Below are 27,566 nucleotides of genomic sequence, written 5' to 3' on the forward strand. Positions count from 1 at the left end.
TATTTATTTATTTATTTATTTATTTATTTATTTATTTATTTATTTATTTATTTTTATTGAGTTTATTGGTACATTCTAGGTGTACGGTACAGTTACATTCATTACTGGGATCTTGTACCTTTACATGACAGGTCTTGGTTCTCATTTTTTCCCTTTGTCCCTGCCCTCCCTTTACCCCCTCCTTCTCTCCCCATTTACAAACACTTTAATTCCATTTTTTCATTTTCTCACATGTTTTTCTTTTCCCTTATTCCCCTTCCCTTACCATTCCCACTTTCCCTATATTTGTTGATTTTTCACAAGCATTTTTGTGAGCTTATCTCAAATTAATTTGGGGCATTGTTTGAGATAGGACTCAATAGTTTTAGTTGGTTGGTTTTAAAATGAGTCTTCTTGAGACCTCTCTGCATCCCTCAAGAAAGGCATCAAAGTCCCCCCTTTTAGTTTAATCTTGGTGCAGGGTCTCTGTTGGCCTGAACAAAGTTATGATTCTCTACCTCAGTTTCCCAGAGTGCTGAGATTACGGGAGCTGAGGTAGGATGAAAGTAAATAAAGACAGGTAAAAAGGTGACAAAGAAAACCATAATTTTAAACTTTTACTTTTAAAAAGATTACAACTTCAGGACAAAATTCAAGTTAGCCAAGGTTATAAATATCTGTACTCCCTTAGCTTATTTAGGCTTATTTTTCTTTCAGGCCTATCCCACCCAAAATCCCTTAAAGATATGGAATCAATCAGTTATCCTTAGTCAATAAATTATCTTTGTTGATCAAGTAGAAGATTTCAAAGTATAATTTAAGTAAAACATCATTGATCACCCATCTGTAAAAACAGAACAAATAAAAATAGACCTGGCCTTTCTCCTATGCAGTGAGCCATCATTTCACCTGAAAAATGAACAATTACTCTGTAAGTGGGCCATTGCTTCTCCTCTGTAAATCAAAACCAGATTCTCTGTAGATTCATAAATTCCACAGATTTTTCACTGCCAAAAACCACATAAATATTCCGAGCTTCAAAATATAACGAGATTCTCTCGTGAGAGCCCCCACTCTATTTGAGTATGTACTTTTAAAATTCTGCCTAAGAAATCCCTTATGGTTTAAAAAACTAAATTTGGTATTTAAATAATAACAGGTACTCGACCAATAAGGAAACATTTATAGAAAACACCAGCTTTCTCGAATGAACTGCGGTGGCGCTCTCGCATAGCCGGGCAACAAACCACACGTGAGTTTTTCTCTGAAATCCTGTTCATCTGTACTCGATGCCAGCACCACACTGACTTAACAACTGTAATCTTAATGTTAGTCCCCCAATCTAAACATGCACCTTCCACCAGCTTTGTTTCTCCAGGTCAAGGCTTCCTCACCTAGTCTCGATTTTTGCTTTTTCACATAAATTTTAGATCAGTTTTCATCAAAAAATGCTAGAACCATAATAGGAATTGCATTGAACTTATAGATCAGTTTGGAGGACATTAGCATCTTCAAAATGGTGATTTTTTTTCAATGCATGAACAGATTTATGCATTTCAATTGATGAACATCTCAAATTTCATTAATTTTAAAATATTTTATACAAAGTTTCACACATTTTACTTTAATTTATATCTAGGTAGGTCTTAGGGATTTTGGTGCTATTATAAATAATTTTTTTCAATTTAATGTTTAATTTTTCTTTCAATTTAATGTTAATTTTTGTTCCTAAGAAAAAATTTAAACTACTGTTATTCGTATACTCAGTAAACTTGTCAAGTTTTCTCAATACTAATTCTGTATTCTTTCTTGTTTTCATGTATACAATCATATCTTATTTTAAAAATGACAAGTTTTAGTTTTTGATTCTTTTGTATTTGTTTTTTCCATGCCTAAGACACTCTCTAAGACTCAAATAGAAGGTGGAGTAAAAGAGATGATAGCAGCCAGGCTTCTGTACTGTGTCAAATCATGAGATTTTTCTGCTCAGAACTCTCAGGGGCTATTGCTCAGAATAGAAGTCAAAGCTTTTAAGATGACTCGACTCACACAACCTGGTCATTTGTGATGCCCTCGTTTGTGAAACTGTTTTCTTCTTTCCCTTTGCTGCATCATTGTAAACATACAACATGGTCCTGCCACAGGGTCTTGCTCATCTTCCTCTGCCTGAAACTTCTTTCTCTAAGACCTATTTAGTAGGAGCCTAGATATAGACTTCTCGTGACTATATTAAACCTTTCACCTCTCTACTGGGCTGTTGCCTTCATTACGCCTTTCCTGATCCCTTATGAATAATTAAGTGCCTTCCTCTGTATTTCCTGTACTTCATTTCACCTTATTTTTTCCTCTATAACCTTTATTGGCCTCTGCCTTCTTCCAGGTTTCCTTTCTATTTGTCTGTTATTGATCTGCTCCTCTCCCCAGAATGTACAGTTGATAAAAATAATGAATTTTTATCTGGTTTGCTAGCTGTATGTCCCCAAAATCTGAAATAGTGTCTGCCATAGAGCTGGAACTCAAAAAATGGAGCAATTATATTCATCATTACAATGGACTGTAGGGATAAGACACCCACATAGGATGTTAGTGTATTATTAATCAGACCAGTTTGGTTTTGATTGTTTATTCATGAGTATCTCTATCAGTGGTTCTTAATGTGGAATATGACAATACCTCTCTCCCTCCAGAAGAGCATTTAAAAATAGGTGCAGGTAATTTTCACTGTTACCATAGGGTAAAACCTGAAGAAATTTCTACCACTGGCCATTAGCGCTCCAAGAAGCCCAGAGCAAAATGCCTTTCAAGACATGAAAATTTTTGTCACCCAAAGTGTCAACATACCCCCTCTGAAAAACATTACTCAAACTCATTATTCCTTGTCTAGAAAGATAACACCAAAAGGTCCCTATTGCTTTTGAGTTTCTTAAAAATTGGGAAAATATTAAAAATACATGGACATTATATTCTATTTCAGAGAGGATTGATAATCTACCTGAAAATTAATGCATTTTATATAGCTATTTCATTGTTATATATCTAAAAAGATATATCATTTACTCTATTTTTCCACTTGAAGCCGTTTCTTCTTCAGATTTGTTTAATGGCTTATGTTCATGAATCCAGCTGAAAGAGTTCTTTCTTCTGTTTCTCTATAGAGGAACTTCCTCAGTACAATGAGGGGTGGGCCTGGGTTTCAGGATATCACTTGGTTCTGTCACTTCCAGTTGGCCCTTTTAAATTTGAGTTGAAATTGCTGCCCTCTTCTCATTTGTCTCTTCTTCTTTCTCTGTGGCTAATTCTCATTTTCAAATGCACACATTACAGCAAAAAGAAACAGAAGAACTGGTGCTGCTGTCCCCAAATGTCCTTTCTTTTCCTCAGCCTTCACTATGTAGGGGTGAAATGGGGGGGGATAAAAACGTTTCTGTAGGCAGTCTATTTCATGTGTGGATCACTTAGAGTACATGAGCTTGCTCCCAAAATGGCATTTATTTAATTCAGACTCCAATTACACTTTTTATAAAAAGTAATTTAACACATGAAAGGTACTGGTTTTCTGGAAAAATGAAGGGTTGCCTGCTTCTATGGCAAATTAATGCTGTTAGCACAAACTCTCTAAGGATATAGGTCCCAGAGATACTTAGTTATTTTCATACTAAATCTATAACTGTGATAAATAATAATTTATGCTTACATTACTAGGAACTAGGTTAAATATTTTACATACATCGCTTCATTTAAGTCTTAGAATACCATTTATTCATTGGTCTATTTAACATATAACTAATGGATTAAAATATTAAATAAATATTAAATAATAATAAATACTAAAGTAATAAATATATTTAGAACTAAATACCAAAGTTCATTTAGCACTAAAAGCTAAATATTAAAATAATAAATTCATTTTCAAGCCCTAGGAATATAGCAATAAAGGAAGCAAAAATCTCATGAAGCATATGTTGTAGAGGAAGGAAAGCCATTAACTCAACATATGAGTGTATAAAAGAGTTTACCAGCACACACACACACACCTTCACACCCTTCTACTGTTAATGCAGCAAGGTCATAATACTAAGGCAAATTTGGAATAATATAGAAGGACAATATGGTTATTTTGGATCTGGCATTAAAGGAGTGTCATTTAGAAAGGATCACAATGAAGTGAGAGAGGAAAAAGGCACAAGACACTCTAGGAGACAAGTGTTATAGTCAGAGGAAAAAACAAGTGCAAAAGCCCTAAGGTGGGGTGAACTTGGGAGGAGAAAAAGCAAATGGCAGAGAAAAAGTGGACAGCAGGATGTAGAGATGGAGGCTAAGCAGTGATGCAGAAGCCACAGCCCCATAGAACAAGTGTAAGTAGTGAGGGATTTCAGCCCTGACCAGGAGCATGTGGAATTGCCTCAGAAATTTTCCTGTAGGAAAGACTGATTGTGCTTTTGCTTTTAAAAAGATCAATCCAGATGCTCTGTAATCCGGACTATCAAACGTCAAAGGTGGCAGCAGAAAGACATGGCAGGAAGCTGCCCTGGTATTTAGACTACTCACCTCCCAACTCACTGGTGTATCTACAGATCAGCAAAAAGTTTTGGGTCTTGCACATCCACTACATATATAGGATATAAACTGTATCACTATATTTATTTATTATTATTATTATACACTAATATTTATTTATTAGACATTACGTTGCATAGATCCCCTGAACTAGTATACTACACTCATAAAATATAAGTAATGAAATGTTTCAACTAAAAACATTAAAACATTGTATCAATTATAAAGATATTTTGCTTTACCAAAATATTATTTTTATTTCTGTTACAATTAATTTAGGTATTGATTTTATTAGTATTTAACATTTTTTAGAGCAATGTGATAAAATATTTTGAAAAATTTTCTTGGTATCTCACTTCAAGAATCATTTTACATTTATTTTGGCCTAAAAAAAACTAAGCATGATACTTTAACTGTCACCGACAAATAAATCAAGACAACTGTCATCATTAATAACGTTTATTATTCCACCTAAACTTGGAAATTTTGAATTCTTTGGTCAGTCTGTCATATCTGATTAGGTCATCATTTTACCTCATAATGTGACTGACAGAAAACATGTTGTCATAGGCAAGGTAATTATCAGCCGTCCAATTTCCTTAGTGTTAGCTTGTTCATTTGTTATTATTTTCAGTCTTAGTTCTATAGAGTTTTCTGAGAATATTTGTCAATGTTAAGGCAAAGTTGGATTTCAAAATTAGTTAATCCTACCTGATTCAAGAAAGTGTAATGTGTGAAAAAGCTTTAACAGGAGGTAAACAGGCACCCGAGGGCACAGAGAAGCCTTAGACCACTAGGGTCTTCTCTTCAGACACCACTCATGTCAAGGATGTGTACACCAACAGGGAGCAATTGATGCCCATCGATCCATTATTCTGTAGCAAATCTTAATTTCTTCCTTTCTTTTGAAGATACAACTATGTAAAAATAGAAACTCCTGTATTTTTTTAAAGCACTACTTCCAGTGGTTGTCTCACACACATTTTGGGGAGTACAAATCCCACTTTGTGCACCGTTAGTCAATGGTAGAAGCAATGGTTCTTTGGAACACGTTGAGGTGAGACCAAGTATTACTTACTTTAGGGTGAATGATTTTAGACACAACAATCAGTGCACTAAATTCACTTGTTCCCACTGGATTATGAGAGCTGCTAAGACTTTTCACTTTTCTGATATTTTAATAAAAATACTTAATATTGATAGTATTCATATTTATTATTTTAGTGGCTATTTAACATTCTTTGGAAATTTTACCTCTTTTCATTTACTTTGAAAAAGTGTGTTTCCTGAGAAAAGGACTCTTAATTGCTTAAGTTCGTTTTTCTTGTTGCTTTACTCTCTTTCCCCACTGAAAATTTACCAATCGACTATTGAATAAACTTCAATATTTCTTTGCAACCCTGACTTTACATTGTCTTACATTAAGGATGTACTCTCAGAACACTGTAATTTTGAAGTTATTAATTTAATTTATTTATTTAGTGGTACTGGGGATCAAATTCAAGATCTTGCATTTGCAAGGCAGGCCCAGTGACACTGAGCTAAATCCCTGGCCTTAAGGTTATTTGAAATATATTTGACCATATATCCTGTTACCTGGTTGTCCCAAAAACCATTCAGTTTTATTTTTTTTAAATATGTTATTTCATTTTTTCTTTTTGGGAGTAAAAAACAAGTACTACTACAAAAGCATATACACACTTCCTAATTTTTCCTACAATGTAGCTTACTGGTTATATTTTTGTGTGCCATTTTTTTCCTTAGCAATACATCCTGGGAGACCATGTTTACAGAAATTTTTCTCATAATTTTGAAACTACATTGCTGCCAGGGACTGAATGTTTGTTTCTCTATAAAATTCAAGTGTTGAAATTCTAAACACCCAATGTGGTAGTATTAGGAAGTGAGGCCTTAGGAAGTTATTAGGGCATGCGGGTGGCGCCATCGTGAATGGGATTACTTTCCTTACACAACAGACCTCAGAGAGCAACCTCACCCTCTTTCTGCCATGTGGGAATAGCAGAGGAGGGCAGCATGCAAACATAAGAGCACTGTCACCAGAACTAGGCCTGCACCCTGATCTCAGACTTCTAGCCTCCACCACTGTGAGAGATAAATGTCTGTAGTTTGTGAGCAGCCTGTCTGGGGTACTGCATCATAACAACCCAGAAGGAATAAGACAAGTTTTCCCTCATGTGAACCTACCATTTAGTTGATATCTTTCTGATGTACTTGGGCTTATGTCTGGTCTTTTGTTATTACGCTATTACAAATAATGCTATGATGCTCTATAACATTGCATATGTCATTTCATTTTTTGCCAATGTTTCTTTGATAAGGATTTATAGAAGAGGAATTTCTTTATAAAGAAGAGGTCAAAGAATAATTGAATATGTAATTTTTAAAGATATTCACAAATTGTACAGTTTGTAGTTGACAAAGTCTGGGATTTGTAGTGTTTTCACATGCCTTTTAAATTTTAGAATGAAACAGTTATACTACTTTCATGCACTTTTTACTTTCACAAGAAAATATTTTTGGGACACTAATTAATTTTGTTGCCCAGTGTATCATGTAGAAATTCAAAGAATAAATTCTGTCTGTACTCAAGCTTAGTAAATGCCATTTGTCCTTTCAAAAGCTGGCATGGTCCCTTCAATTAGTAGGCTGTCAGCGAGGGGAATATGATAGGATCTCTTCTCATTAGCCTTTCCTGAAGGAAGAGCATTGGGATCAAAAGGATTCACAAAGGATGGATGCCCCCTCTCTAGTTTGCTGAGACAGAGGTGTCACTCCTTCAGCAAGTCAGGATTTACTATCTCAAAAGGAACTGGGGGAGTCAGGTGGCAGCAGGAAAAGGCAGTGTACCCACAGAAGTATATTCTGCTGTCTTAGGAAGTGAATTCTTTCCTCACCTACTGGTCCAAGATGGAGAGAGTGAGCTTTTGTTTTTATCAGTCAGGCCTAGTCTGTGAACCTAGAACTTGCAGCAACACACACACACACACATACACACACACACACACACACACACACATACACACACACACACACACACAGATCAACAAGTGGAATCCCATTGCCTCTGGAGATGGAAAGACCTTCCCAAAATTCTTTGACACCAGTGAACTGACACCCAAAGGTGTCACTGTAAACTGGAGACTTGAAATAGGAGGAAATGATGGGAACAAAGACTACTATTAGCACAGAAAGGTGTAGAGAGCCCAAAAGATTGCAGTGGGCAGCCATCTTTGAAAAGTCTAAATTAGTGAAGTTTCTAGACTTATATGTATCTAGGATAATTTTAAATAAAATCCTTGTTTCTGTTACATTTCAAGGGAACTAGCCTAAGAGATCCATCATGTCAAAGAGATGAGCCACCGTGGAAATTATTAGCTGACCAGTGGCCCAAGAAGGCCCCTTTCTCTCAGAAATTCCTACGGTGTCTCCCAGGTCCTCTGTATGGGACGCAAGAAAATATTCATAGTCAGTGGCTACAACTTTCCTCATGCAGAACATCTTTTCTTCTCTATGTAAGTATCTTTTGAAGTGATACTTCAGTATATTTTTTTAAAATTTAGTTGAAAAAGAAGGGCAGGAGATCAAAAGAAAGAAAAGAAAAAGACAAAGGAAAATAGAAAAATTGGTATATTTCAATGATGCACTAAAAATCATAATCAGTGTTGCTTGAGAAAAAGAGGTAATTTATCAGAACTATCATGTTGTTTAACTCTGAGTCTACTTAAAGATTTATTGAAATAATGAATAAAATATACTTTACATGAAATACTTCATAATCTTTTATTAAAATAAAAAATAATATGGTGGGCTCAAAATGCTACATTTGTTATGGTTCATCAGGACAGAAGTTTGCACAGGTGTTAAAGATGTACACATTTGTGACATTATTTCATGACATCAAAGGCACTACCACAGTATTAGGTACTGAATCAAACTCACCAAATTCATCTTTTTGAAAAAATCAGAAATGATACAACACTTTTCAAGACTATATAAATATTTGAAACATATTACATTTTTTAAAAAATGCTGCTTTCATATATGCATTGCAATCATCTCTAATGCATAAGATGGTACAAAGATTCTGCTTATCAAAATAACAAAACACAAGATGCTGTAATATGTAACAAGCACCAGTTTAGCCCATCAATTCATTCTCCTTCAAACATGACTGCTAACACATGCAAAGTGAACTGAGTATTTAAAAAGAAAAACATTAATTTAGGCCCTCAAATGTGTTGGGGTTTAGGGTTTTTTCTTTTATTGGCAGATTGTTTAAGGAAAAAATAGGAAGTACTGGATAATTTAAATCAACATTTTTTGTTTAATGTGATCCGAGGGCTCAGAGAAAAGTGTTACCTGGCCCTAAAGAAAAGAGTAGATCCATTTTATGGGTTTTGTACTTTACCTTCATTCATTGCTTCCTCTAGTTTTTGGAGATACAATCTCACGAGTAGGTAAGAAATGTATGTTTAAAAGCTGGAAGCACTTTTAATGGAATAATAAAAAGTATGATCTGCTCAATAGTAGGACCAAATGACATTGCTGAATTATACAACAACAGTTAAAGATGGAGAGATCATCCATTTATATATGTACAGTTATTTACTATATCTTCTTTTAATCTCATGTACTGTGCTAAATAAAAATACTCCTGAAAATGAGACATAACTATAGTTATTTTTTGTAATTGCAATTATAATTGTACTTATGACATAACCAAATAAAAATAAGTTTTAGCAATACCTCTTTCAGAAAAGAAAACATAAAACACGCTTATTAAGCACCCTTAGAACTGAAAAACAGTGTAAAAATAATATTTAGGAAAATGGATACCATGATACATTAACTCTCTTTTTTATTCCTTTTAGCAAAGAATATCACTGGAGTCAAGCACTTTTAAATATTGTGCTATGGGACATAATCAAGAATGAAAATATTGTGAAATTTAAAATTTTACAGAAAACGACTTTTGCTTTGGCCCATCACTAATTTGTTTCCACAACCAGCAGAGGGCGACAGGACCTGCAGTATGGTTAATAACAGGCGACATTTAACTTTCAGGTGATTTCTTGTGTTTGGAAATCGCCAACCTAACAAATGTTTTAAAGAAAAGTGGTGACTGCTAAAGAAATATATTTGAATTTTGTGCACTTAAATAATTTTCATCATTAAATAAAACATATTTAACTGACCTGTTTTGGGTGAAGGTTAATTTAAAATAGGATTTTTATTAATATTTCTGAACCAAGAAATTATTGAAAAAAGGAACATTACTAAAGCCATTAGCACTAACAGTTTATTTTAGCACCATGTGTTTAGCACCAGAATAGATATTGAGAGCTCACATTTAATAACTTTAATTGCAAAAAAACCCTCAAAATTGAAGCAAGAATGTGGTGATTGTAATGTGTTTTTAGCACCATTAACCAGTGAATTATTAAACACTCTTAAGTTTTTGATTGGCCTTTCATGAATCAAAGTTAGACCATGACATAATTCTAAAAATCATTTTTGCATGTATTTAAATGTCTTCACCCACACATACGACAGTATAAAATATTACAACAAAGATAATGTTAAATATTAATAGAAATATAATTTCACCCTTCTTAAATACTTAAGTAGATAAAGGCTTCCATCTGTGTGAAGATTTGCCTCCTGTGCTATTGTGGAGCCTAATGAATGTTGTTATACCAAGAAAAAACAAAGACCAAAGTTTCAGGATTACAATTCCTTGATGGAAACATTCAACTTAGCAGTTTAGACTCTGCATTTATTTAATAGACAGGGAATGTACCTAAAACATTTACTTGCATAAATGTGTTAGATTTACTTATGTAGATGTTGTAAACTGACTTAATACAAGTATTATAAATGAGGAAGTATATATAATTTCAATTCAAATGTTCTGAGTATACTGTGTTGGTTGAATTGACCTGCTATGTGGTCAGCTCTGCCCTACAGCTGCATGAAACTTGAAAGAATGTTTTCATGAGTGTTTCAGATGGAAGATGTCAGCACCACCAAATGAAGTTGATAGGGAAGCTCTGATAAGCCCCAGAGATATGATGTTTATCCTACTGAACAAAATCCAAAACAATAGCAACTATTACTCTTCCATGTTTTCAAAGCAAGCTTATTTGTCAACTAAGAATATTAAGACTATGCCTACACAATTTACATTCAATTTTATAAAGAAATCCATGTATTTAATAACTAAAGCAGTTTTTTTTCATTCTTTGTTTTATGTGGAGGCCTAGAGCCTAAATATTCTGACTTTTCCACTGAGAAAAGAATGGTTAGAAAGAAAAATCAATACTATGTATGTATGCTGATTACTATTTCTTTAAATGAAACTTTTCCAAGTGAAAACCTCAGTACGGTTTAAAGCTGCTCTTACAAAATAGCTTATACCCAGGCCCTTTCTGCCTCTGGGAATTACAGTGCAAAATAGTTATCCTAGCACCACTGTTGCATGCTATGAAAATAGGAAAGAATGTGTTGATACTAGCAAACTTTCATTTACTTGAACCTAGAAAATATAATATTTCATATGGCCATTTTATATTACTGACTTTAAAAGGTAAAGCTAGAATGATAAACATACCCATTATATTTCAGCTTAGTTGTTAAATTATAAATAGCTTACTATTCTATTTGTAGTTTAGAGAGAGCTATTATGCAAACATAATTTCTAAGTGTGTAGATCCTAGTCTTAATTAGATTTTTTGGACAATTTATCTGGATTTCTGTTACCTTCGTTGCTTGATATTTAAGAGATTTTTGTGTTAAAAAAAGGCAAGTAAAATTCCTCTAAGTTGTTTCAATTCTAGACTTTTTAGCTAATTGTAAAAGTCTAGTCAAATAAACATATATTACATTACAGCCAATATATTTTAAAAATCTAGGATAAATACAAAGCATTAGACAAAGACTGGCCCAAAAGAAGCTCTATTAATGAAAATTTTAACTTTCATAACTTTTAATTAATATACTAAATTTACCTTCATAAAAGCCTCTGTGAAATGTGTAGCAAATGCCACCATTCCTTTGGAGAACTAAGAAATCAAGCTATATAAGTAAACCAGCAAGGGAACTGGAATTTAGATATCAAATTGTTTATTACTGACGTTTTCATAGAATACTACAGCAGTATTAAAGATAAAATACTTTCTAGGTAAATCAACCGAATACCCCACTCATGGAGTTTCCCTCCCATTTACTAGCTATCTTATGGATTGGGGCCTAAATCATAGAATTACTTCATTTTATTACTCAAAATGTTTATTTTTAATAGCATCCATATGTTTGCCCACAAAAGCAGGGTGGTATGAGAGCAGAACATTTGTTCAACGTATTCAGTTTATAAAAGTAATTGGGCCAGTTGTTAGTCATCAAATAGACCCAATCTCCAGATGCTGGATTCTTTTCCCATTGAATGGATCTAATTAGTTATCTGTCATCTTTCAATGTATCCACCCTAAGAAACTGCAAATTTACAGAATTTAACCTAGTAGCTTCCTTCTGTTATTTGCATTCTGGAACTAATTGTGTTTCCTGGCTCTATAATCCTATGGAAGCATTATGCTGAAAAATAAATACATTTGAAATGTGATATGTTAAGTTGTCTTGACCAACACATTGTGTTTTCATCTCTGAAAAGGATTTCATGAATGAGGAAATGTTGCATTTCCATATCACATAAGTGAACTTTTCAGCCATGAATGGTGCACATGTCTGTAATCCTAGCACTCAGGAGGCTGAGGCAGGAGATTGTTATGAGTTCACAGCCAGCCTGGGCTACACAGGGAGTTCAAGACAAGCCTGAATTACAAAGAGAGGCCTTGTCTAAAAAAATAATTATTGAAACTTTCATAATGACTTACTCAATTTTCATAATCAAAGTTAATTTTAAAACTGAACATTTTTCTTCTACAGAAATAGAAATAAAATTTGGTAGTTAAGACTTAGAAAAACATCCAAAAAGGCTATTAACACAATCCTGTCTGCATGTACCATGTGTGAAGGATCCTTAAGACTCAAAGAATCAAGATGATAAGTAGATTGAGACTCAACAAATAATGACAGGTGAGGCAGAAAGAGACTGAAGAGCTGCAGTCCCCGCATCTCTCTGAATGCTTCACCACTTGTTGATGGGCCTCAAGAAGGATTGCACTGTCAGAATACACATTCTAAAACTCTACACCTGTCTTTTTGTGTGATTACCTTACTTCTGGGATTTTTTTTTTTTTTGCACCTATCCCCCAAATCTTACCCTCTTGGACCTCATGAGTTTTCTGAGTATCTTGCTTTCAGCTTTTCAAAGTCTTAACTATCTATTCTGCTCCAGAAATTTGTGAGCATTTGTTAACTCTTCCCTTCCCCTTCTTGTTCCAAGTACTGTAGCTAAATGTTCCTGGGAATGAGCAGCTTTACGTATTAATATAGATTATGATTTATTCCACCTGGACGTGAAGCAGGTTACTTTGTTTGCTTCCTCAAAACCACAAACACACAAAAATCAATTTCCTAAAAATTAAATTTACAGAAAAATTACTTGGCTGCTTTATTTCCTGAATATTGTTATGAGCTTCTTTAGGGCCAGAACTATGTCTCATTATCTTTGCATTATTGGAATATAATTGACACACTCCCTTGTATTCAGTAAGCACTCAACATGTGATTACTGATTGAATAAAATGAAACCAAGTAAAAGGCATAAATTGATCATATACTTTGATGGACCTAAATGAGATAAAATATCTCCAGAATGAAATTTATGATTGCTTAATTAAATTATAAATTCCAAATGTTATTGACTATTATTTGGCTTTGTGGATATCATAGAAATGGTGCTGAACATGCCCCAGCACTTCAAATGTACTTTAGAATAGGTTTTCAATTTCCCTCAACTGTAGTACCATATTATTTATGTTACAAGATATAGTATACATTTGTTTGTATCCATATGAATATATGCACACATACATATGTATACATTATAGATGTGAACATGTATTTTGAACAAGTATTTTATTCCTTATATAACTCCTTTGTAATGCAAGTTTTGGAATTGGTTGCAAGAACTGTGTTATCACTACATATAGAATATTTTAATTTAGACTTAGAGGTCAGAAAATAGAAGTGGATGTTCTGATTATAGCCAATGATTAAGCAATATACTAGACAAACACTATACAAATGAATACTAACATAAAAACATGATGATCATAAAATATATAAAATATGTGCAAAATTCAATATACATATATGACTATGATCCCCAGAAACCATTATATTTTCTGGGGAGGAGAAAGTAAGCTTATTTAAACCAGTACAGGTAATTTGATGTTACTCCTGGGAAACACAAATTGTCAGTACAAGATCCTCCATAACTTGGAGGACAAGATGAACATGGTACTCCTACTTTATATGGTGCTTCTCCAATCCAATTACCCCTAGCAAGGGAAAAAAAAAAGATTGTGTTAATGCAACTCATGCATTGAAAGACCAGGGATCATCAAACTCAGGACTTTGTGCTTGCCAGGCAATAATGGCACCACTGAGCTACATCCCCAGCCCAAAATTAGATTATTCTTAAACATACACACTAGTGTATTGACATGATAGTCTTTTTTTGAATTTTAGAAAGCACTTAAAGTTACATTTATGTCTTATTTCTATAATTCAGTATGTATATCTTGATTTTTAAATGCTTTTCATCTGAGTGAATTAATATTGTCTTCTCTACAGATACAAAGTGAGGCCCTGCATATATGATATCATGAAGTCATAGGATGCCAAGTTTATTGCTCCCCCACGTACACATACCTGTCACCTGTAGCAGCTTTTTAGGGCATGTGGTTAGGTCACAATCACTTAAACTTATTCTCCCTAAACTCATGCTAATGATCTTCAAGGATGGATAAAAAATATTAGCATTTTCTAGAAGGCTTAGAAATGCTGGGATGTAATTAAGAAGAAAAGGTCTAAAGGAGTAGGGGAAGTGGGAAGGGGAGGGGAGGCAAAAGAAGCGAAAAGAAAAATATGAGAAAAGGAAAAAATGGAAACAAAGTCTTTGGAAATAGGGAAGGGCAGAAGGGTTGAAGGGAGGACAGAGGAATGGGGAAAAAACAAAAACCAATATACATCATGTAAAGGTACGTGATCCCAGTAATGAATGTAGCTATACTGAATACCTAAAAAATACCAACTATCTTAATTTAAAAAAAGAAATGATGCAATGAGTGAGAAGTCACCATATATACAATGAGTAGGTTAAATTTTTCACAAGAATTGTTTGTAAATGGTAAAACACTTTCAATTCCAATTTTCATAAAATAAGTAATCTATGGAACTACATCTCCACCCAGCCCACCATATTGGCACAGTAATAGAAATATGCTTATAGGCACAATTAAGGATGATCCCAAACCATGTGCCCATATATAAATCCATGGATACTTAAATTTTTTAGATAACAGTAGTAGGGTTTGATAATGTTGAACACATTTCACTGAATTATTTTCTCTTTCACTGTTTGATGGCCATGACTGTAGTAATAAACCAAAGTCAGAAATCATGACAGTTAAGAAATAGCTGTGATATCTTTCTGTAATGTGGCTCTTTTAGTTATGAAGGTGAGTGAGGGCAATAAATGTATGTTGAGTAGCATGGTGATTAATAACTTGAGTATTAAGAGATACTAATGTAGATAACAATGTAAAGGAAATTAGACAGTGAGGGAAAATGTGCTCATCAATGGTAAAACACCATGGTTGAAGATAAGACTGGTGAGAGGGCACAGTGTGAAGCAGGCGGTCTTTGCCTTCTTTAAACTTAAATAAGACCAATCAGGGATTATAAAGAATGCAAAAATTTCTAGTAAAGCCAGTCACTTAAAAATCTAGATGTTTATTCATAAAATATCTATACAGAAAAATGTATCCATAAAGTGGAATACTTTCTAATTAACTATTAACATTACAAAATGAGATGCGATTCCAAGGCTTTTTCTCTCTGCTTAATTTATTCTATACTCTGTCTTGAGGACCAGGGATTTAGCTCAGTGGTTCATATTCACAAGTGCAAGGTCCAGCATTCGATCCCCAGTACCAAAAAAAAACAACAAAAAAAAGAGGCTTCCTACTTTGATAGGTTAAAAAAAAGCTTCCTTGAGAATAATTCTGATGATGTCACACGCTCGCCCTGCAACATCCTAGTTCTATTTGCTTATGAATATAGTTCACTCCTTTCTCCTCATCCTGTCCCATTCTGTGTTAGTAATAGCATTTTACTCTATAAATTTACCCAAAGCTCTACCAATATATACGACAAGGATGCACTATTTAAATTTTATATTTTTTCTATTTTCCATAGCTTCTTGAAAACATATGATACATATTTGATAAACACGCAGAAATAAAATTTTATTATAAGTAAAAATATTGTGTATTATATTATAAATTTTGCATAAATCACAGATTTTACTAAATAGAGGATAATGATACTTGACAGTAAGTCAGATAACTGAAATATTATTCACTCTTTTATTTTTGCCCTATTTTATTTAATTGGGTTCTCTTTCTCTCTGTCCCTCTCTCCTTTTTTCTCTCCCTCTCCTATTACTTTCACTGAAAAACTGACTAGAGATAACTTTACATTGGCAATGAAAGAAATAAATTTGGCTACCAGTCAATATTTTAAACCTTTTATTACCTACGTTCCAGAAAAAAGTTTTTATTAAATCTGAAATATCACATTCTAATACTAAATCTTAATTTCTTGGACCTATAAAACAATAATATATCATATTAATATGAGAAAATTGTAATCATTGACCAAAATCAGAATAGTTAAATGAATGAGACAAAAATATTTTTGACTCTTTGGATCCTCACTTACCTGGCCTATTTATGTCAGTGCAAAAGGGTAAGGGCTTAATAGGAAAATATAAAATGTGAAAATAAAAAAATATCACACAAATACACAAGTTTAATAATTTAAAAAATAATGCAGACACATTTCATTTTTCAAATCTTTCCATCCTAATAACTATGAACAGAGGGCCATCAGGAAATCACTATTTTTCTAACTTTGCAAAAACACTGCCATGGCACCATGCCAGATCAATGAGTAATGCACTTATTTGTGACACGTTTTCTCACTCCCTCCCCATGCTGGAATAACTGGAGAAAATCTTTGTTTGGGCCTTACTTTGGAAGACACTAAGACTGTCATAAATCCTTTGCACATTTTGGTATTTATTCCAAGTGGGAACATAACTGTGTATAAATATTGGAACATTTTATCATCTAAAGAAATATTGTTAGCAAGAAGGCATTTTATCAAATGTTGACAAGTGTTTGTTAATCCTTATTCTATAAAAAAATCTTCATAAATATGTCTATATTTTATGATCTGGAATAAATTTCTATAATACACGTTAAACATTTTGTATAAGACATTTTATGTAGGTCATAGATGATATTCAGTAATATTTTGATCTAAAAAACTAACAACAGAAATAAAGGATTCATTTCAGATGTCTTGCTTTCCTAGTGCAAAGGGTGATCTAGTGTTCTAATACTGATAAACAGAAATATGATGGTGTTGATAAATTCCTTGTAAGATTCTCTTTTTGAGGTCTTTCTATATAGCTTTTAAAACAGTGAAGGACAATACGGCATTTACAATTTCCACGACAGAAAAAAGATGGCAAGGAGAATTTAGTGAGTCCAGATGTCTCAAAATGTTTTGCTCACAATTTTAGCCCAGAATCCTTGCCTTGGTGAAAAGAAACTTGTCACCTAATAATTTATCGGAAACATGAGAGTAATGATGAATCTGAGGATCAGAGGCCACAACCCTAAGTTTTGCTCATTTGTTAAACATGCCTATCAGACTGGAGATATTTAACATCATTCAAAGACCCAGGAAATAGAGCCCAACCTGGTACTTACTTTGGGGCATAGTTGCACACCAAGTACACTGCACGTCTCCATACAGAGCCCCAAACATTCATGTTCTGGCAAGTGTGAATTGCACATCCTATCCGATTAGAAGTGGCCCAAACCATCTGTGAAAATAAATATATATTTTCTATATTGCTAAGAAAATAAGGGGATACCAAAATAAGAACATTTTTTAAAATATGAATAAAAAATAATAAAGCAATTGAAATAACCTGTGTATAATGTGTGCACATGGGACCAAAACATCTCATAGGACACCTAGGGTTGCAATCCTGAGGATATGGAAAAGCATAGTCTTTCACTTCATCATACCATGGCTTGACCAGCTGGAGAATAGAGCGGTATCTAGAAGTTAAGAGGAAAAAGAAAGAATGAATTGAAAGTACAGCAGTAGTAGTTTTTGTGTGGACTCGTGTTACATTGTATTTTAATTTTTTAAAGATCATTATGACAATAGAAGAATATATTCACCCTTCATAATTACTACCAACATATAGTAGTATTTTTTTTATTTCTCTAGGACTGGAGTAAATGACCCTGTATTTATCTAAGTATATGTCAGTTATTTTGAGAAAAGATAACATTCAGGAATCATTAAAGTTTTATTTGATCCATATTAAAAATTTCTTCCATCAGAATTTTGCAAACAACTCAGATTTAGATTACAAAAGTGGCCACTTAGCATATTTTTTCATTAATGTGAATAACTTTAATTTTAATAATAGTAAGTACTACTGATTTTCCTCCTTTATATGGAAGAGAATGGGTCTTTGGCAGGTTGGGTAATGACATTCTGTAGTGGTAGAAAAATTATCCTATCAGTAAAAATATACTTCACCATAGTTGCTTTTACCTGCACATATATAAATGTGGGTATATTTAAGTGTAAACATAAAATGTCTATTGTATTTGTCTATTAATTAATGTGTAAGTATATAAAACTATGGGAAATTGTGCACACACATGTGGCCGTGCATGTGTGTACATAAACACATACAATACAAATGGCTTCTCCCAAGGTCATGGAATTTTTCTGAGGAAACAGACAGGATACAGCACATGCTTGATTCTTTCTAAGATTCTATGAAGCCAATGAGAAATACATATTAAAGGAACGTGTTCCAAGGGTGAAAGAGGAAACTGTTCTTATTAGGACTTTTTAACTAAATCCTATAATTAAATTGTATAATTTAATTAAATTATATAATTCTTGGAGCCATTTAAGATATCCACTGGGCCTAAGATCACTCACTGAAAATTAAATATTTTCTGGATTACTTGAAAGTGATGTCATTCTTTTTTTGAGCCCTATTAATACTCACATAGATAAACTGCATCAATGTGAAATTGCCTCATACCTTCCAGTTCGTACAGATAGATTTTGGCCCAAAAATCTCAGCAGGTAAGGAGGTCCATGGTCCCAAATGCAAGTAGCTGCCCAGGCCTCTGCAGATTTTGCAAGATTTTCATCCCAAACCTGTAGGGGTAAAAAACCTTCAGCTTTGCTGGATTTGCTCTGACAAACAAAAGTAAGAAGAAAGGAGTGGCATATTTCCTAGATTTCTTTCAATTCTGGGTCCTGAGACTATTTTAACTAAAAGAAAGCAAATTCAGTCCACTGGTATTCAAAATTCTATGAGGTAATATGCTGCACATAAAAAGAATTATTGTCTTTATAATGTCATCTGCAGTCAACATCTGGACATTAGTTTTTATAAGGGATAGCTAGGCAAAACTATCATATCTGGTTATAACTAGGGGAAATCTCATATAGAACACTGAAATTTGTATTCAACAAAGTCAACAGATTTTCCTAGAGGTCATTTTCACAGCAATAAGGCGTCATGCTACCAGTATACTTAAAAAACGATCTAATTTATTCCAACTGACACAACAAAATTAACATATCTAATATTATATTGAAAATTACAAAGGCCAGGCTATATTATAGTATAATACATTTCACGGAGCCTTCATATTTTATATCATTTGAATCTTTAGTAGTAGCAATGATAACTTATTTTTAGATGAGTCAACTGAAAATAAAACATTATAAAATTAACTTCACAATAGTACAGTACTATTAAAATATAGTACATTAAGGTTTAAATAAATTTCTAAACAGTAACTTATTTTCCTTGAAAAATGAAGTTAAGAATGTTATTTGCATATAGAAAATTTTGGTTAATCGAAAAAATTGTGGAAGAAAATTTGAATGAGACTTCAATTAATAGACATTAACATTAATTACCATATAAATTAACAAACGCATTTCCATAACAGCATAGGGAGACCAAACCAAGCATTTATGAGTCTACCAATAATAAAAAAATCTTAAAATGGTAGCCTATTTTCTAGTAAGTTACAAGGTACAAATATATAAAGTAGAGAATATATACATGTATCTATATATCTATATCTATATGTATATTCTACACAAAAAGGTTTTTCAAAGTTTTTCCTCAGTGGAAAAATAATTGAATGATGTACTTATCTGTTGAAAAGAATGACCTTCCAATTGAACTTTTTAGTTGAAGTTCATATTATTTTGAAATTATAATGTTTATAAATTATTCTACCTGAAAAGTTTGTGTTCCTATTGTGACTGGACAGTAGTTAGTAACATATTTAGAAAGTAAGACCTTACATGAAGAAGGAAGGGATAGTTCTATAGTCAGTGAATTTCACATGGAGCTTCATGTGAGAACTTGGTGCCTTTGTCCTCCATCAGACTGTGTGAAATTAAACAAGTGTTAAGAGCCGTATGTTAAGTTTAAAGCTTGCAAGCAAAAGTTATCTTCCACACATTGGTGTAGAATTGCATAAGTTTATATGAAAAGTTCATATGTTCACAAAGATCATGTAGTATCGTGGTATCATAGGACTGAAATGAATCTTTAGTAGTAGCAATGATAATTTATTTTTAGATGAGTCAACTGAAAGTAAAACATAAAATTAACTTCACAATAGGACAGTATTATAAGATATAGTACATTATGGTTTATATTATATATAATATATAATATATAATTATATATTATAGATATATAGTAAACTGTATGTGTTCCTTTTCCTGTTAAAAATGATGTCTTTTTGGCATGCTTGTTTTGAATTATACCTACCTTGAGAACGGAGATCTACTGACTGTAGGGAGATCTGATATCTAGGAAAGACATTATATCTTCTGGTAAAGTTGATAGCTGTATTTTTGTCTCTGCCTTTTTCCACTGTTTACATCTCCCAAAGAGAGATGAGTACATGATTTATGCTTTTAATATTCAGTGGTATTTAAATTTATGAATAGAAATTCTGAGTTTTGAAAATAATAGGCAATCATAACCTTACAAACTACAGAAAAATTTGACAAAAGATTCATAGTCTGGAGGCAGTGGCCCTATATGACAGATTCTTTCCTATCCAAAGCTCTAAGGTAGGATGAATGTTGCCAGGATAATAATGTGAAAGAATTGAACAACTTACTGATATTCAAGGAACAAGGTTGTAAATTGGCTAAGCATTTAACTTGGCTTATAAAATTCTTGATTTTTGAATAACTGTCTGTTGAATATCTCTAAGCATCTTTCTCTAAGCATTTATTCAAAATGATCTTAATATTATACCCTATAGACGAATCAATAGAGAAAAGAAAGGCACAGTTTGCACTTATTTCTACAGAACACACAGTAAATACACAAACGACTGGTAATTACTCAGCTTCTATTCAAATAGCTTCAACATTGTTTCTAGTTCTTGCCTCCTAAATAAATAAGATGTCATCACTGATAACTTACTTGTACATGCTTCTAATTTTACCTTATAAGTATAAGGTAAAATTAAGAATATTATGCATCAATGTGGACAAAATATTTACAGGACCATTAGAACTTAAATATTATGATTAAAGTAGATAATTTATCAAACAAAAATAGCCTATGGTGCTGTCAGAGTACACACAGGCTTTCAGGTCTGCCCAGTTACTCCACATATTAAGCTATTGTTCTTTGTTACTAAGATTCATATAGTTGGTCAGTTTGAAAATTGGCTGGATAAGCTTTGGACTCAAATATTCACTATGAACTACTCTGAGAGATAACATATCAGACAGAAAACCTTGTCTATAAGTCACAAGAAGCTTAAACCACTTATACTAAGACCTGAGAAAGATCCAGAATACAATCTGACATCATTTAATTATCCAGAAGAGTTGTGACTCTAAGAGATAAGAAGAATATGAAAAGAAAGAAGTACTGTGTGAAAAAACTAAAATAGCACATAAGATCCTAATGAGATAGTTGACTGTGAAATAGGAAGAAAAGGGTTAAATGTGTAGGGAAAGTGGGAAGAGTAGGGGAAAGGAAATAAGGGAAAGGAAAAAAACAGGAGAAAATGAAAAAGGAAATAAAATAAAAAAACAGGAGAAAATGAAAAAATGGAAATAAAATGTTTGTAAATGGGGAGGGGAGGAGGGGGTGAAGGGAGGGCAGGGACAAAGGGAAAAAATGAGAACCAAGACCTGTCGTGTAAAGGTACAAGATCCCAATGATGAATGTAACTGTACTGCATACCTAAAATGTACAAATAAACACAATGAGGAAAAAAAAAGAAAAGAAAGAAGTATTATCCTCAAATTCAGAAATCTGCTAAGTTTGGGCTAAAGAAATACAAAGCTGAGTCAAGGAATGTTGCTGCATGTATGAAATTACCAGCTTTCATTGCTAGACAGAAGATATGAATCCAATCTAGATACAAGATATCTTATCAATTTCCATTAGATTTGGGGATCCACAGCATAGCTGAAGCCAGGATCACGCACACACACGCACACACACACACACACACACACACACACACACAATATAAAGCTCCTTTCTTCTAATCCTAGCCTGTATCTGGCCATTCAGAAATGTGTTCAAAGTGAAAAACATCAGTAAACGTTACTTGGAATTATAACTTTAAATTTGTTTGAGGTGACATTTTTTCCCACAAGTAGGTAACATCTTTCAACTTTAAAGAGAAAAATTAAGTACAGAAAATTTAAAAGTATAAAGCTTTTGGAGCTGGAGATCTGGCTCAGTTGTTCTGCCACCTGCCTCGCAAGCACAAGGACCTGAGTTCGATTCCCGATACTAAAAAAAAAAAAAAAAAATCAACATGAAAAGTATAAAGTTTAAATTTCTAAAAGACAGACAGTTTTAGGTTAGAAGTTTGTTCTTACTTGCTATTAGTATGGCTAAGAAACATGGCTTATCACAGTAAGTGGATAGTCCTATATTTTTCAATATAAAGTATACAAATATATAATTACTTCAATTTGTGGTTTTAGGTGAATATTACCAGAATAACTATCAAATTCTTAAAACATTATGGCAAACTTTAGGAGAAATCAGAAATAAATATTTCTTGGCTTATATGATTTATTGAAATATATAGGAAGAATAATTATCAAAAAAATCAATTGAAATATTAAAAAGTAAATCAAAAATAATAAAATTACAGTTAAAATTTCATTTATAAGTATAAACGTTAGGTAAATATGATTGTGAAAACTTGCTGTTTATGAAACAAAATTATTCATAAATCAAAGCTAAAATTTAAAGAAGCAAGAATGTTACTTTTAAAAAATTGAACTCTGAAAAATGAGAATCAAGACTTGTCATGTAGAGGCACAAGATCCCAACAATGAATGTAACTGTATCCCTAAAATGTACCAATAAACTCAATTAAAGCTGAAAAAAGTCTATCTGTACATGGAAACCATCTTCAAAGGTATAGAATGATAAAAACAAAAGTTTCCCAACAATGAATGTAACTGTATCCCTAAAATGTACCAATAAACTCAATTAAAGCTGAAAAAAAGTCTATCTGTACATGGAAACCATCTTCAAAGGTATAGAATGATAAAAACAAAAGCAATCATCTCTGAATACAGGTTTATGGACTGGTATTCATTTTCTTGGGCAGTTATGTGATCATTTCTCACATACTTAGATAAAACTAAACATGTCTTATACAGACAACTTTTCTGGTTTTATTTTTAATACCATACTTTGGGCTATCTGATCTTTTTGTTAGACTGAGAAAAGAATGCTGCCTTGAACAGGTGAGAAACAGCCTCTAAAATATTAAACGACTGTTTCCTGCAGGGCAGCCAAAAGCTTTGAACACCTTCATAGGCATTACTGCAGTTCTGATTTTAAAATGGTGGGCTTATCCTCATTAAAGTGAAAAACTTGTGAGATGGCAGATGAAGGAAATTGAACAGAATCTGCAAGAATCTTGTCAGACAGATGGGCAGCAAGGAACCTTGTGTAGGTTGAGGGAGGAGAAACGTGGAACCAGAAAAGGACGAAGGGTCTCACTGGAGGCAAAGCGCTACTTTGTAATAGTGGTAGGAGAGGGATAAAAAAAACTTAATTAAAATAATACTCTATCCAGCCTCAAAAAAACTGCAAAAGTGAGATTACATTATATAGAAAATATCAAGGTGGAGCCCAAGGATTTATTACACGTTTAAGAGAAGATGATGGAGGTTTCCCTAAGAGAATACCATGTCCATGTAGTATTTAAAAATATTTTTTTAAATAGATGTAGTGTTCTTAGGGACTTTGAACTGAATCACTGCCAGCATTTATGACCCATAATGTTAAGTATTATTACTATTATCAGTATGCTTATAAAGAGGGGTTTCCTTCCCTCTTGGTATCCATAGATGGTGGCAAGTAATTACTCTGGAATTATCTTTTCCCAAAATCTCCTTATAGACATACCAGTGATTGCTGCTGCTTTGTCCTCAACAATGAAAAATGTAGCCATATTAACCAAAATGACCTTAGTTAATTCAGACTTCTAGGCAGTCTATAAATGACTACTTATGAGAGGAACTTGGTACTGTGAATTCAACAGTCATAAGGATGGACAGGGACTTACAGTTTAGGAGAGAAACAGACAAAAATACTCAACCAAGTGAGAAATTGGAAACTGTAATACATTATATAAATTTATTACCTAAAGAAGTTCCCAAACAATGATAATATGCCACTCATAACCTTGCTTCTTTTGATATTCTCTCAGACAATAAAGCATATTCCCAAGAAAATGCCATTCCAAGTTGCAGGCTTCTGTAGTTCAACTATGGTGCCAGTATGTTTTCTAAAAGCAGGTGCAGAATGGATACTGAAATAAAATTAAGTGGTAATATGGAATTTACTCCCAGAATAACTCTTCATTTGGTTTAATCTATTAATTGCTTCAATATATATTTGAGTTATATAGCATGATTTTCAGTTCAGTTTTAGGTACTAAACCATATTTATGGTAGTTCTTAAAGCACATTTGAGAGTTCTCATTGAAATATCTCCAGAATATTCTGATGAACTTTGAATAGGTATATGCTTAGCCAATTCGGGACCTGCTGGTTCAAAATTTCCGAGGCAGAGACCTTGAAAGTGTACTCATAAAGTGGTTCTCCATTCACAAGAACTATGGCTTTAACTGAGATTTCAGATGTAACATGTCAGCAAAATATACAGTTTCTTTAAGTAATAAATAGCTGTAAATAACTTTCTCAAAATCCAAATTCTTAGAGATAAATTTTGAAAATAAAACAATGCATTTGCTCATCTCTGTATTGCAAACACTCAGTTGGCCTATAATCAACTTGGTTCGTGTGTATCTCAGTCAGCAGAAGAACACGCTCAACAAACTAGCTAAGCAAACCTCAGCGTGCATCCACAAGAATTAAAAGAAAATGAGACTAATTTGTCACCTCTACTCTGCATTGGTCAGATCAAGTCAATTTCAGGTACCTTGCTATCGGAAGTATGCACACATGTTGGAGCCCAGCCTGGGAGGACATTAGGGAAGGAAATTTCTTGGTCAAGGCCCAAGGCTTCCAGTTCCCAAGATGATCTAAGAGGTACTGTCCATATGTACAGGTACGAAGTATAAGAGGGTGATATCTTAATTTTCCATTTTCTTAAAGACACAACTTCTTACCTTTTCCCGTATTTTCAGAAATCAAATATCTTTGTTAATTCTTCCCTGATAGCTTATATTGACAGCACTCTGGAAAGAAGAAATAATGTGTTCAGCTAACACAAAAGGCCTGGTGATCAAGAAAGAGCTTGGTGACTAGGAGTCAGGAGTCAATGGTAGAGGCTTTCTTTAATAGCCATTAAAAGACTTGAAGTACTGTCATAATGCACAGTTCTCCAGGTAGAAAGAGTAGAGGAAGATGATTTGATTCCACATGAATAAATTCTTTCTAATATTCAATGACATCCTCAGACTAAATGCATGTAGGGAAATTCTTATTCAATGGTTCAAGAGCAGGAGAAATGAACATAAGAGAAAAAAAAAACCCATGTACTGCACTGTTGTCTAAAACGATGGCTTGTTGTAACATAGAACTGTGTTCTCACTACTTTAACTTGCTGTATGACTTTGAGTGAGCTATACACTTCAAGCTTCAGGTTATTTATCTTTAATTGAAAAAGTTGTCCCTATCTTTCAAGATTGTGATGAGATGTAGCTAGTTTTATCACATCACCCAGCATTAGCCTCTATTAAGCAAGCAGTCAGATAAAATGACAACAGATTATCCTAGGAATAACAAAAAAATCACAACCAGAATTGTGTAGAAATAATAGGGATCTTGTTTTCAGGGAACATTAGACAGTAGAAGATACCTTTAGAGAACACTTCAGACATTTTAAAACACACATTCCCTCATTAAATCACCCTTTAATATATTCTTTTAACTTTAAATTTCAAAATCATTTGTTGGTGGGTTTTAACAATGGTTCTCTTTTCTAGAGACATATAATATTCACCAGCCACAATTTAGTAGTGCAATTATAAACCAGGGAGGCATTTTCAGGTGTGGTTATTTTTAAAAACTAACTCAGTGTTAAAATATTCTAAAATGGATTTTTTTTATAAACCATCTTGTGATACACATGCAAATCCCATATTTTACTCTGCCCACTTAGAAGAATTCAAATGCCTTTCCTCCTACCTACTGCTTGCTGAAAACACAATCTCCCTGGAAAGTGGAGAGACTAATTTGGTGGAATATCCATATTTAACTAACTGATGAAATGTTAATGTAGCACAATTTGATAAAAATCGTGTCCTTAAACAGTATTTTTGGACTAGCTTGGTTTCAAGTAAATGGTAAAGAAATTGTAAAAGATTTCATGAAAAGTCTAGTTTGTTTGTTTGTTTTTTGGTACCAGGGATCAAACTTGGGACCTTGTGCTTGTGAAGCAGATGGTAGCACTACTGAGCTAAATCCCTAGCCCTGAAAAGTTTAGTTTAAAAACACAATTTGTTGAGCATTTCTCTATACCCATGTTTAAAATTATTGATACCTGGTCTTTGATATTATAGAGGCAATCAGGAAGGATGTACTGGAAGCATTCAAATCCCATCCCTTCAAAACTCATTTCAGCATATATTTGATGTTAAATATATTCTTGATTGGTTTAAGCTACTAGTTTTAATCTTCCATTCCTTCTTTCCATGTTATTTTTCAAAAATTCTCATAGACCACCAAACGTCTCAAGTTCATAACTGTTTACTCACTGCTTATTGAATGGCTTTTAGCTATACAAAATTCACAACACCAGACTAGCCAGACTAGTCAGTTTCTTTTTTCCAAAGCCCTCTCATTACTCTCTACATGCACCTTACCCCAAGTGTGTCAGGAGGATCAGGTAGGCCTGATGAAACAGATTTGGAGTTGAATTGGTTTAGATCTCAGCTCTCATTCCAAAAAGAAAAAAATGTGGCACTTTCTTACAAAAGTACTTGAATAGATTCCCAGACATAAAACCATCCATCCACGCTGGCTCCATGACACTACTCTACCTCTATTATGCAGAATGGCCCATTTTCATTAACTCGGCGCATTCCCATCCAAAAATCTCTACAGTAGAAGAGTGTTGCCTCCCACACACTAGCTGCATATTTTAACCTCCACTGATGGATAAACCTGTACCCACTTACTGGCTTCCTGAAATCTGTTTTTTA

At 33.3% G+C, this 27,566-nt stretch overlaps 1 protein-coding gene across 2 annotated transcripts in view; it reads right to left on the bottom strand.

Moving 5' to 3' along the window:
- Positions 1-27,566, bottom strand: part of Pi15 (peptidase inhibitor 15) — a 45,272-nt gene that overhangs the window by 9,879 nt on the left and 7,827 nt on the right. The window contains exons 3-6 of one of the 2 annotated variants that reach the window (XM_010611257.1): positions 18,893-19,011; positions 17,747-17,879; positions 17,523-17,638; positions 13,827-14,018 (exon numbers count right to left, since the gene is read on the bottom strand). In XM_010611257.1, coding sequence (XP_010609559.1) covers positions 13,883-14,018; positions 17,523-17,638; positions 17,747-17,879; positions 18,893-19,011 — 504 coding nt within the window. In that variant the 3' untranslated portion in view covers positions 13,827-13,882. Of the gene's footprint in view, positions 1-13,826; positions 14,019-17,522; positions 17,639-17,746; positions 17,880-18,892; positions 19,012-27,566 lie in introns of those variants that run through there. The other variant, XM_010611258.2, reaches the window with a different exon arrangement.

This window comes from Fukomys damarensis, unplaced genomic scaffold (genome assembly GCF_012274545.1).
Source record: "Fukomys damarensis isolate Sample0158 unplaced genomic scaffold, DMR_v1.0_HiC HiC_scaffold_5, whole genome shotgun sequence".
Classification (NCBI taxonomy): Eukaryota; Metazoa; Chordata; class Mammalia; order Rodentia; family Bathyergidae; genus Fukomys; species Fukomys damarensis.